The sequence below is a fragment of the Hipposideros armiger genome, unplaced genomic scaffold, assembly GCF_001890085.2.
Source record: "Hipposideros armiger isolate ML-2016 unplaced genomic scaffold, ASM189008v1 scaffold_558, whole genome shotgun sequence".
NCBI classification, from domain to species: Eukaryota; Metazoa; Chordata; class Mammalia; order Chiroptera; family Hipposideridae; genus Hipposideros; species Hipposideros armiger.
The window spans coordinates 622291-635515 of record NW_017731908.1 but is presented as its reverse complement, the minus strand read 5'-3'; the positions used below and the strand labels follow the sequence as shown (position 1 = coordinate 635515).

At 42.8% G+C, this 13225-nt stretch overlaps 1 protein-coding gene across 2 annotated transcripts in view; it reads right to left on the bottom strand.

Annotated features, from left to right (window-relative positions):
* The window catches only part of ABCA1 (ATP binding cassette subfamily A member 1), a 104317-nt gene that overhangs the window by 3925 nt on the left and 87167 nt on the right, over positions 1 to 13225 (bottom strand). For both annotated transcript variants that reach the window (XM_019623695.1, XM_019623696.1), the window contains exons 35-46: positions 11355 to 11470; positions 11104 to 11248; positions 9481 to 9604; positions 7769 to 7898; positions 7385 to 7505; positions 6520 to 6582; positions 5794 to 5900; positions 3349 to 3490; positions 2840 to 2974; positions 1760 to 1863; positions 1001 to 1093; positions 113 to 356 (exon numbers count right to left, since the gene is read on the bottom strand). In XM_019623695.1, coding sequence (XP_019479240.1) covers positions 113 to 356; positions 1001 to 1093; positions 1760 to 1863; positions 2840 to 2974; positions 3349 to 3490; positions 5794 to 5900; positions 6520 to 6582; positions 7385 to 7505; positions 7769 to 7898; positions 9481 to 9604; positions 11104 to 11248; positions 11355 to 11470 — 1524 coding nt within the window. The remainder of the gene's footprint in view (positions 1 to 112; positions 357 to 1000; positions 1094 to 1759; positions 1864 to 2839; positions 2975 to 3348; positions 3491 to 5793; positions 5901 to 6519; positions 6583 to 7384; positions 7506 to 7768; positions 7899 to 9480; positions 9605 to 11103; positions 11249 to 11354; positions 11471 to 13225) is intronic.

Here is a 13225-nt window from a genome sequence, read left to right as displayed (position 1 = left end):
AGAAATTCAAGCCCAGATCATCTACATGGCTCCAGGGCCCATAAGGGGGTGGAACAGGGAGCAGAACTCCTCAGCCTGAAAAGTAAACCTGTTTTGAATATCCGAAGCTTACTTGGTCAAGTGTTGTCTGAGACACAGAGTAGTCTTCTATGTGGAGTCGCTTTTTGCTCTGGGAAAGGATGCTGAATATCCTGGCCAGGGAGGATAACGAAGATGGAAGCTGGTACTGCAGCATGTTCCGGTGCTTCTCTTTTAGGACGCTCCCTGGAAAGGCGAGTCCAAAGAACTCCTGGACAGGCTTCAGATCAGGGTTGGACCCTGCTATTCGTACAACTATTGTATAACCATCTCCAAACCTGAAAGCAGAATAAAGAAGTCGAAATGGAAGATTCTCCGGAAACTTCTCAAAAGAGTAATTAACCCTGAAAACCCAACTTGAGCCATGAAAGAGAGAGGTCCTTGAGAGACCCCGACGTAAGTATCTGAGAGAAGGAACTAGTTATCATTTGCTGAATACCTATTCTATGTGAGGTGCCATGCTGAGTGCCTTAGATACGTGCTTTCATTTCATCCTCACCTAGACCCGTGAAGCCCAGCAGATGTTCCAGAGAAACCTGGGGACCTAGTCACTTGCCCAGGGCACAGAGCTCCTAAGTGGTGGGGCCAGATGTAGACCCATTTGTGTTTGACTCCAAAGCCCATGCTCTCACCATGCTGGCACGTGTAAAATTTTCAATTTCATCGATATAACAAAGCGAGAAGGTAAAGAGTTCTAGGAAGCGGAGTCTCAGAAAGGTTAAGTAATTGCTCCAAGAGCACACAACCAATAAGTTAAAGGGAATTTGAATGCAGCTCTGTTTGACTTCAAGGCCCTCAGTCTTTCCACTATACCATTTTGTTCAGTTTATTTCTCCTTATTCTAGAGCCACCATTTATACACTCCAAAAAAAAATACAAGCTTTCTCAGTAGGCGCCATCCCAAAGAAATGATCTTTGTTACCTATTTTTCAGATGTTGGACGCTGCCAAGACACCTGAACTTCCCGTTGACCATAATTGCCATCCTAGTGCAGAGAGCCTCACATTCTTCCATGCTGTGGGAAAACAATGCGGTTTTAGCTCAAGGGAGATGCTCCTGTAACCATTAGAACAGCCCCATGACATCTGGCATTTCAAAGACACATTCCCAGTATCCCAGGGCATAACTGGATCCTGTTACAAATATGTGAAGATGTAAGAACAACACTGTTCCCTGCAGTGCTCTGTGTAACTGTGACAAAAGCTGGAAACAATCCAAATGGCTACACCAAGGGGAACAGTTAAATAAATTAGGGTCTATCCAAATGGGATGCTATCCAGCGGTAAGAAATGATGACTGACTTGGAATGATGGTCACAATATATTGTGAAGTGAAAAAGAGCAGTATACATACTAAGCCTGCATTTTTGTTCATAAATCACACACACACACACACACACACACACACACACACACACACACACNCACACACACACACACACACACACACACACACACACACACACACACTTATGCAAATAGATTTTCATAAGAAAACTGCAAAGATATATTATTGTCCAATGATAGTAATGGTTATCTCCGAGTGATGCAATTCTGGCAATTATTCTTGTTTCTCTCTTTGCCTTTCTGTATTTTCTAATTTTTACACAATGATCATATATATCAGTTGGAAATTTTAAAATGACACAACACAAAAGCCAAGCCGAGTCTTCGCTACAGACCTATGAGACGTAAGCACTACCGATCTCCCCTCCTTGATGATACTGAGAGCACAATTCCACAAGAACCGCCGAGCTTTGGGATCCATGCCTGTGGTCGGTTCATCCTGCAATTTGAATAAAATAAATAAGTCCTATTATCTGATGAAAAAAACATCAAAACTAGACTTGTGTTTAGATGCAGACGCACCTTTGAACAGGCTAGAATTTTAACTTCACATTCTATTTATTGATTGATGGACCAAAGAACCAGACCTTACATACAAACACTAGTTCACTTTTATAAATGTCCCACTGAGGCAGGAAGCTCAACCTAATTTTTTATGAAATTAAATGTTTCCAAATAAACAGAAAGAAAGGGAAGGGAAAGAGCCATTTAGTTTCAGTCATCTTTTCATAACTGAAAAGTATATGCTAAAAATTATTTTTGTCTGAAATCTCTACTGAAGTCAGTACAAAGTTTGGGTACAATTCCTTCTCTTCTTTTTTTCTTCTAGCTCACTCCAGCTTTATTATACTTGCTAGTCTTAGAGAAACGAATTCCAGATCCAAATGCACTGGATGACATCAAAGTCTCAACCCAAGGCTCCTTCCTGTCATAATTTCAATGCTCTTCTCCACCACAGAGGAGAAAGTGTCCGAGGCCTCTGTCCAGTCTAATCTGTTTCCATCTCTCGGTATGTAAGGACTATGACCCAGGTGCTACTATGGGGATTGAAGCTGTGTCCACACACTTCATCTTCAGCGGATGAAGACACAGATAGCCAGAAAGAATATTCCGGAGAAAGGTCAAATCACACACCCAGCCTCAGCCACACTTGTCAGGGTTCTCCATGCCAGGGAAACAAGATCCCTGTAGTATCTCTCTTTGGGGGCATCTGAGGGCACGGCAGAGCCACCCGAGTGTGTGTCAAGGAGAGGGACAGGGAGCTTCCGTCTGAGGTGCTCTGTGCCGTTCCTGGGCAGGGGAGGGAAGCTGACCATGGAAAGCCAGTCACGCAACATCCCTGCATATACGGGACTTTAGAAAAGTGACGTTTTCCATTCAGGCCAGAATCGTTTTCCATGTACAGTCACACTCACCAGAAACACCACAGGAGGCCCACCGATCAAAGCCATGGCAGTTGAAAGCTTGCGCTTGTTGCCTCCACTATAGTTACCAGCATACTTTTCTCCGTACTTCACAAGGCCCAGCTTCCGAATTGCCCACTCACCAACCTAGAGCAATAAAGAAAGCTCCTTCACTTTTGTCTGGTTTGGGAATTTTTATCATGCTTTCTTACACTTACATATGAAAATTCTTTTACCGAGTAAAACCACGCTCTATAATTATCATCTGGCAAGTGCCGGGGAGCCAACGGCAGGGGGAGCGGCACTTCCTCTCTGCCTCCAGCATGTGCCTGTACACGGCTCTCCGCCCCACCGCCACCATGGAGTCCCACCCTGCAAGTCGGTGCAGAGAGCCAGATTTCATCCTGCTGCATCCATCAAGAAAAACAGCCTGAAACCGATTCTCGTGCATAGAAGTCAAGGCCATGAGGTACAGTCAGGATGCCAAAGGAGGAAAGCTGGCTTGCTGGTGCCCACGGTACCTTGCCAACTTCTTTCTCTGGGACTCCTCTCAGGAGGGCAAAGAACTCCACATGTTCTCTCCCCGTCAGCAGCTCTGTGATGGCATCGAACTGAGGGCAATAGCCCATGCTCTGATGTACTTCATGGATGTTTGATAAGATACTGCAAAGATAAACAAAACTGGTCAGGTTTTGGGCATTTGCAGATACTCTGATCAGACAGTCTTGCCAAATGTGCCTATAAAGTATGCTGGTATGTGACAAAAATACCAGTGAACATACTTGCTGAATCTTGAAGGAATAGCCTTTCTGCCCCCAGAATGCCAGCCCCATCGGGCAATCAGCGTTCCTGTCAGTGTCCTGCCCAGTCCTTGCACCTGGCTCCCCAACACCTCACTCTGCAGGCTCAGTCCCATTTTAGCACTCGCGAGTCCATCCCAACTGCAGCACCATCTTTACCAGTAATCTCCGTCACACAATCCCAGGGCCATAACACTAGCTTCCATCCTAGGCTTGACTCCGTGGTCCAGTCATATGTACCAAGTGCCTTGCTGCTCTAGTCTCCCTCATGGCCACTCAGGTCCAGAGACCCAGCAACTCTGGGTGTGACCTCTCTCTGCTTTCTGCTGCCTACAAATTGACTTGGTCACAGCACGTTCCAACCTCCTTGGTCATGCTAAACCAGGGCACCCTCCTGGTTTTTAGGGGGGGGGAGGTGGTGGTGGTGGTGGTGGTGGTGGTGGTGGTGTATGTGTGTATGTGTGTGTGTGTGTGTGTGTGTGTGTGTTTAATCACAGACCCTCTGAGAATCTGGTAACACGAAAAAATATACCTATAGGCACAATTTTCCATGTATTGGTGGGGCAGCTTTTAGGCACCGTGAAGCCAACCTCAGGTTAAGAATCCCTGATGTGGGAGAAGCTCAGTGTCCACATCCAGCCTGATGGCTGCCCCTCAGTCGCCTCTGGACAGCCCTCAGTTTGGCCTTTCAGCAGTATTCATTCCCTTCTGCATATCTAATCAGTACTCCCCGGTCCAGCCTTTTCCATGGACACTGCCTGGCTCTCACAGCTATACCGCCTGAGCCAGCTCTTACAGCCAGTCATTGCCACACAACACACCTTGGTTTGGGTCACTTACTACCCTCATTATTGTATGATGCCCCAGGAGCCTGGTGCTAGGAACAAGACTGGGGAAACAGGGGTGCAGCCTCAGGCCCGATATTCTAGAATTTCTCTTCTCTTTAACTGCCTTTACATGCTACTGAAAAAACTGGTAAGAGACAGAGAAGGAGACCCAAAAGTACACTAAGTCCCTTGCTCTTTTCAGTTTTATGGGCTCCTAGCACCCCCGTCCGTTGTTTTCCAATTGTGAGTCATCATCCATTAGTGGCTTGTGAAATAAATTTAGTTGGTCACAACCAGTATTTTTTTTTTAATGACATGGTATAGAGTAGATAAGAAATAGCAGCGTGCACAACAAATCATAAGGGGAGGTATTGTTTTACAGAAATTTTAAGTTATATGCATGCTTATAACTTTGTACATAGTTACTGGGATTAGAAGTAAAATGCATTTGCTACTACAGATCACGGTCAGAAAAGTTCAAATGACACTGCCTTGTACCATCTCCAAATCAAAACCCTAGAGAAGCCCCACATATTTTGAGTACTCCGGGGTAACATGGCCTAACAGGTCTCTAAAGCAGAGCTGTACCCCTAATGATCAGATTGCTGAGTGACCTGTGCATTCTCAGGTGACAGCCTAAGGGTGGCTTCATCAATCGGTACAGCCTTTAGAAAGGACAATTTGGCAAGTGCATCCCTTTTTACCTTGAAGGAATGTTCCCTGAGGAAATAATCAAAGATGAGTACAAGGACACATTTACATAATGAAAAACAAACTAATAAATGTCTGACATGAAGAGATGAATTAAATAAACTATCAGTATAGGTACACAGGGGGATTTTATGCAGCAATGCAAAATTCTACATCTTAGCGTGTGTAACCCATTGGGAAATAATCATAATATACTCATTAACAATAAAAACTAATTTTAAAAATCTAGATACAGTCGGATTCAGTTTTATAATATATTTATATGTGTATATAAAATACATCTGGGGTGATGGGAATGTTCCAAAACTGGACTGTGGTGATGGCTGCACAAATCTGTAAATTTACAAAAAATCATGAAGTGTACTCTTAAAACAAATAATTATATGGTATGTAAATTAGACCTGAATAAAACTGTTTAAAAAACCAGAACGAGACTTAAAGGAAATGTAAATAGCGGTTCTCTCTAGGGAGTGGCATTATGGGTGATTTTGATTTTCTTCTTTACTCTTTACTATATTTCAACAATTTTATCAACTCTATATAGCACATTATGTTATGATCATAAACATAATATATTTAAATGAAATAAAATAAGTCTTTGTGGCAAAATACAGACCACTTTTCTCACCTGTTTTTGTTCAGGAAAGCATCTCCTCTGGTAACAGTGGTGTCTCCAGTTAACATCTTGAAAGTGGATGATTTCCCAGCGCCATTAACTCCCAGGAGCCCAAAGCACTGAAAAAGATTGGGTAAATCTGGATAAGCAAATTATGAGGAATCTGTATATAAATGACCATTATTAAATAGTCACCTCAGCTTAGTTTTTATATAGCATAATTCTCAAATATCGGTGAAGAGTCAAAAATGTTCTTGGTCTTAAAGGAATTATATGGACACTTAAACAGATATTTCATAATGGGACCATTTTAAGTGTGGGCATATTTTGTCATATGATTTGAGTTGTCAAGTTGAGGCCAAAGTTAATGAATAAAAAACAGTAATGAAAGCCAACTAGTCAGATTTCACCATCCAATCTGGCTAAAGGGTATGAAAGAACACAAACATGAATGAGAAAGGAGAAAATCTATTTTTTAACGTCTATTTGAATTTCATCACCATCTTGAACAGATCGCAAAATCACATGTTGGATGTGCATGTTTTTCTTAAACAGCCCAAGCTTACCCAAAACCGTTCGACATATGGGGTCCCCATCCTCTCAACAACTGATTGCTCCACATAGACACAAACAGAGAAGCCTTTAAAAGCCACCTCTACCCCTTCCTGACATTGCTGTTTGACTGGGGGAGAGTCAGTCTGAATAGGAACAAATACAATGGAGACCCAGTGCCTTTACCTCGCCAGGAGGAATGCCCACACAGATCCTGTCAACAGCCGGCTTCCTCTTCCTTCTGTAAATCTGCAATGAACACAACGTAAAAATTCATAAGCCGCAGTGACTCACAGCTCTCCCAGGCAGCTGTGGAAGAAGAAATTATAGCCCAGACACACCATGAAATTGGACTCATCGATAAGATTAAGTCACATATTGGATGTGCTAAGAGCTTCGGTGTGTCTCTGTGGCAACCAGCTTCTGAATGACACTATAGCTCAAAATACAAGTGAATTTATTTTTCATTTTCAATCTAATATCAACCTTTTAAAAACCATAGTGGTCATTAATGTGGCTACATAATTTTTCATTTACTTAATATAGAAAAACAATATATTTTACAAATGAAATTCTACAGGGTCAAAATTTGTAATCAAAACATTGTAAATATTGTACATCTTATAAAAAAAGTGAACTGTTGGGATTCTGGCACCTGGAGAGGGATGAAACAGACCCTGCTCCTGAGCAATGGAGAATTACCAGCCTTTTCAGTTATAAAACTCAAATCAACCTAAGGTAAGTTAGTCTCCTTACCTTAGCTTTGACTAGGTATACAATATTAGTATGTTTTAATAACTAATATGCAAATATGAGTGTGAAAAATAAATATACTCAAGAATGAGAAATCACATTACAAAAGTATTCTCAGTAGGATTTCTTTAAGAAGTCCCCATGGTGTACTTTAAATAAAATTAAATTGACAGAAGTTTGGTATAAATGCACATTTTGGGACACATGCTCTTTTTATTAAGCAAGTCAGCAAAATGCTAGTTTCCTACATATAAAGCTGAAAAAATTGAAGTGTTATGGGCTGGATTCACTGCCTCACCTTAGTCAGCTCCTTGATTTCCAAGATGTCATTCTGTCCTCCACCATCAAGGATTCTCTGTCTTTCCCGCCTGACATCTTCATCCTCATCATTCAGGGGAGGAAGCTTTGTATTTACAGGTCTTAAGGAAAAAAAAAATTACAAGAAATAAAACTTCCAACCTGTTTTTCAAGAAAAAGATCCAGTTTCTAAAGCCATCCTATAAAATCTCTCTACAGTTTCCAGAACCAGCAGTGTTGGGGCCTGGGGATGCCCACAATAGGAAAGAGTTTGATTATCTGCTTTGACTTCAATTCAACCCAAATACCATTGACAAGTGTTTCCATGTGCTTCTCCTCTGTGACCCTCAACCAAGTGCTCCATTAGTCCTGAGAAAAAGCTCACCTGGGCCTGATGAAGAATCTGTACTGGATCAGAACCGTGATGAGGAAGAACACCACCCCTTCCACAGCCATGGCGAAGAGGTTTCGTCCTACCAAGTCCCAAGAGAATGGCGAGACAAAGCGATTCTCCCCTGGCAGACACAATGCAGAGATCCAGTCAGAATGGAGACACCAAAGACCATGACCCTTCCTCAAATTCAGGCTCAAATTCACCTCTCTTCCTCAAAATACCAATGGTTATTACCCATGACAAGAAAAAAAGTATAAGGGAGTGACCACTTTCTTCTTTTTATTTTTATTGGGGAATTGGGGGAGGGAACAGTGTTGGGGAATTGGGGAGGGGAACCAGCCAAGTTTTTGTTCTTCAATCTTAGTTGTGGAGGGCGCCAGTCGCCATCTAGCTGATTGGCAGCTCGTGGCCTCTAAGTTCAAGGTGCTGTGCTATAATCTTAATTGCGGGTGGGCGTAGCGACCATCCCATGCGGGAGTCAAACAAGCAGCCTTGTTGTTAAGAGTGCACACTCTATGCACTAAGTCACTGAGCCATCCAGGCGGCAGCTCAGCTCAAGGTGCTGAGTTCAGTCTTAGTTGCAGAAGGGCGTAGCCCACTATGGAACAGGCAGTCTTTTTGTTAGGAGCACTTGCTCTCACCAGCTGAGCCATCCTGCCACCTGTTGGCAGCTCAGTGGCAGCTCAGCTCGGGCGCAGCATCATTGGCCCATGTGGGATTCGAACGGGTGGCCCTGTTGCTCAGAGCTCGCGCTCTTAAGCTAACTCAACCAACTGAGCCACTCGGCCGGCCCAGGGAGTGACCACTTTCCAAGTCTGATTTAAGGGAAGGTTTTGGGAAAACATACTTTGACCCAGTATCAGTTAGAATTTCAGAGCCAACATGTATAAGATCTGTAATGTCATCTAAGATATATAATATTTCCTTTTTAATGAGATGTCAAAAATCCTTTGTTAGAAGACAAATAATCCAGGGTAATTTTTAGGGCCGCTATTTTAACAAATTATATATTTCACTAAGATTAGAGAGCACTTTAAAAAGATGTCCCTCTCAGTATCATGTAATGTAACCTAGAGACCCAATTAAATCACCTGGTTTTATGTAAATATTCCTTAAAATCCTTATATATCTCCTTTGTACCTTCAGGTTGGAAAAAAAAAGTCTCTGTCCTATGACCCTTAAATAACATGGCCCATCTAACTTATATGAGCCAGTGGATAAAGAATACAGTAATGTGGCCACAGAAGAAATACTTCTAAAGACTATAAAGGTAAGAAGAACTAAAAGAACTACAATAGATTACCTTTTTATCGGCGATATAAAAAATAGACGGCCACATCTGCAGACCCATGATTTTCCTAAGAGCCAAAGTCTAAATCTTTCCTTCTGACAATCTGGCCTGTATCTAATTCTCAAAGCTGTGGTTTGACTTTTCCAACGACTCTGACAAACCCAACCAGGGGCATTAGGCACTGGGTTCAAGCTAAAGCCAGTATTTTCCTTATCTCCAAAATGGCCCTCTCCCTTTTCTCAGGGCTGTCACAAGACTCAAGCCACAGCTGGCTGTTGTCATCAGCCCTATCAGTAGAGGGAAGTTCAGTGCCCAGCCACCAGCCTCTTTCCAAAAACAAAGGCCAGGGTACCAAGGCCCATGCAAGCTTCCACTGCTATTAAAACATCCTCCAAGCACTGCTGTCACTCACCAAACCTTTCCAAGGCATCAGCCATTGCCTGGTTTTTCACCATGTCAATAAGCCCCCGGCCCAGGCAAAAATGTGGGAAGATGAGGAACACAGACTTCAGGATATCATTGATGTTATTCAGCTTCTAAAAAAAAAGGACAGAGGGAGACTGAATGTCATGTGTGGTTTAAGCTAAAAATGTATCAAAGTCTGAAGAATGGAAGTAAAGAAAAAATTAATACCCTGAGGTCAACCTGAACCTTTGAATTCAGATACCAATAAATACAGTAACAGCAGCCATAGCTGATGACATATAACATAATAAAAAGTTTGCTCTTTAGAAAATTTGGAGTATGCTATGAGTATGGAGAAATATGAGCAAAGTTTAAAAACGTGGTTATGTTTAATCAGAAGCAAATCCATCATAAAATATTTGCTTAGCATATTAAAAGCAAATTGCTCATGTCTGAGTCAATATTTCCATTTCAGGATTTTGTGGAAATTTAAATAATTGTTGAATACATCATGCTGGCAGTGGCCAAATATCCAACAACTGAGTAAGTATCTGGATGCACTGCGCTAGGGTACAGGTGAGGCAAAGGTTAATAAGAAATAGTCTCCACTCTGAGGAAGAGAGACAATGGAAATGGGAAGTTACTATATAACTGCATGTGTGTTCTGCTGGAGGCATGAACTGAGGGCTCTGAGAGCACAGGGAAAAGAGAGAGCACCTCCCAGAGAGCAAAAAAGGAAACTTCACGTTCAAGTTCAATCTCCAAGGGTAAGTGTGACAGAGGAAGGCATTTTTAAGCCAGGCCTACAGGACTGTGGCAGTTTAAGGGACAAGTTAGCTGAAGCTTATAGCACCTTGGGAAAAGGTGTGGTGGGAACGGGCCAGAAAGGGTTGTACACCTCTGAAGGCCCTAGGTGCTAAGTTAAGGTGTCTGGACACAGGCAATGATAACAGGAAAGGACAGGGACCCTTGTTTAAGAGATCTGTAAATGGAAGAATAGACAAGGTAACCAGTTGAAACAAACAAAAGCACGGCATATAAGATAGCTCAGATGTTGCCAGCGTGGGTGACCAGGTGGATGGTAATGCCATCCGGTGTGACAGAAAAGACAAGAGAAATAGTAAGTTCTGAGGGGAAAGATGATTAGGACAAGTCGAGTCTTGGGCATCTGTAAATTATCTAAACAGAGCTATCCATTAGGCAAGTCAGAAGGTGAGACCAGAGCTCAAGGGAACAGTCACGATCAAAGGCATAGAATTGAGAGAGAACGACCTAAGACACTGAGAGACATGGTGGCAAAAGCCTCTGGAATGAGTGGTGTAATGAGTAGAAGCGATAGCATCTAAAGTGGAAAGCAAAGACAGCAGAGGACCATACATTTGGAAAAGCAACATTCAAACACAACGGCATATAAAAGGGCGTGTCAAAGGAAACTGAAAGGCTTGATCGGAGAAATCTGAGGAGAAGGAAGGGAGGTGCCCTGCAAAGCCAGGGGAAAGAGAATCTGAAAAAGGACAGAGAGGTTATCAGTGTCAATAACCCAGACAAGTGGAGTGAGATGGTGATCAAACACTGTCTCCGGCTCCCAGAGATGCTCATCCCGCAGGAGGCGCTCTTTCGCAGAACTCACATTGTTGGTGAAGAGCTCCAGCACAAAGGTGGCCACGCTGCCATTGATCCCGATGAAGAGGTTCACACTGGTGAGGACCACGTAGGCTGTGCTGGGGATCTTGAACACGAAGGAGGCTGGGTACATGAGAGGTGTGATCGACCACCTGGTGAGGCACAGAGACAAATGTCCACCGGATGTCCCCACCTTCCCTCTGACATTGGGCACCATATGCCTTCCCCATCGGTGTCCCCCACCCAGCGGTGCCTTACCCATACAGCAGAAGCAGGAGGGCTAGCACAGGCAGGTTGGTGGAGGACACGTAGGACTTCTGCTGGAAGCAGATGAAGATGATAATGACCAGCGTAGCAGGGACCACATAGTTGCACTAAAAGTGAAACAAGTAAATCAAGTTCACCCTTCCCGTCCATGACACAATACATCTCAAATCTTCACCGTCATCAGACAAGAAAGGGCAGATAAACATAATGGAGAATGACTGAATTAATGAAGCCACATAAACTATTAATCAGAATACTGGACAATACATTTTGACAAGCATTTTACCCTTGGCTGATTTTATAAACTGCATGCCCTTTCTGTCTTTCCAACAGTGAAGTAAACTTAATGAATGACGGGTTCCCGGTCAGAATAATTTCAATTTCACAGGCAGCAAATAAGCATCCATTATTCTTCCCGAAGAGGACTTTGTCTGTTTCATCATTAATGCTATATTATAGGCTGTCCAAGTTCAATCTCACATGCAACCGACTTACAATGTAAGTGCTTATAACATGAACGTCAGAACTGTTTCATCACACTGAGAAGAATTTTAAAGTCTATCCTGACAGTGTTATCGAGAATTAAAATGCACAAATAAAGACTTGACCTCAAGACAGTTATGAGAATTCATAGATGGCAGAACAAAGCACAGGCAGGGATGTGGGTCTGTCAGCTGTTAGAAAGAATTTGCAGCGTCAGGCCACAGGGCTCTGCTTCAGTCCCACCCTACTCCAGGTGTTTATCAACAACTTAGATGAAGACGTGATTACAGCAAATGTCAGGGGCTCTATAGCATAGGAAGGCAAGAGAATACACAGGAAGATAAGTGACATTCCTGAGATGATCTTTCATCTCTGAATCTCCTGTGCCTGGCAGAGTCAGACACATAGTGAGCACTCAGTATGGGTTTACTAAATAAAGCAAATATCAAGATTAAAAACAAATGGACACTAAACAGAAAGCAGTTTAACAGGGATAAATATAAAGCTTAGGTTAAAAAAACTCAACTGCATTAGTATAGAAGGAAAAAAGACCCCATTCAACAATACCTGTCAAATAGAGATTTCAGCTCACTACCAAGTTGCCAACAAGACAGTGCTACTTCCAAAATGCAATGCCCTTGGACTGAGTAATAGAAGTAGGGGATAAAGATCGACTCCCTCTAGACTCGTAACCATTCAGACCACAGCCTGAACAGAAGGTTAAAGCTGGGTTTTGCTTTTTCCAAAGTGACAATGACAATATGGAACCTGGCCACAGCAAGGCAGATGAGCAGAGTGACACGTCTGAGAGGCTGGTTTTAATCAGCACAGACATCATCATCACTCACACGTGGACTGTGCTTTGGAGATCACAAAGTATGTTCTCATGTAGCATCTTATCCGGGGAAGACTTAGGTTAAATGAAAGCTGTCTTCAAATATCTGCAGGGCTGTCCAGTGGAAGAAGAATTCAATTTGTTCTGTGTGGCTTACAATTAATGGAATCCATAGGGAGATATAGTTCAACTTCACTTTACAAAAAATTGGAACTTTGGAATTCTTCGAAGTCGTCTCTTTGGTCCAAACAGAAGCAATGTATTATAGGTGACAAGAAGACATATTTGCAATAGATGGATAAGCTCCTGGTAAAATGTGCAGAGTTTTCAAATGACAAACGGATTCATAGTAAGACAAAGAATACCCTGACTCTGGAGATTAAAATCTATCAGACAAGTTAGAGGCCCTGGAGTTTTGAAAAGTTTTCACTTAGGAAACCAGGTGGTGGTGGTGGAGGTGAAGGTGGTGGTGGTGGTAGTGGTGGAGGTGGTGGTGGAGGTGAAGGTGGTGGGGGTGGTGGAGGTGGTGGAGGTGAAAGTGGTG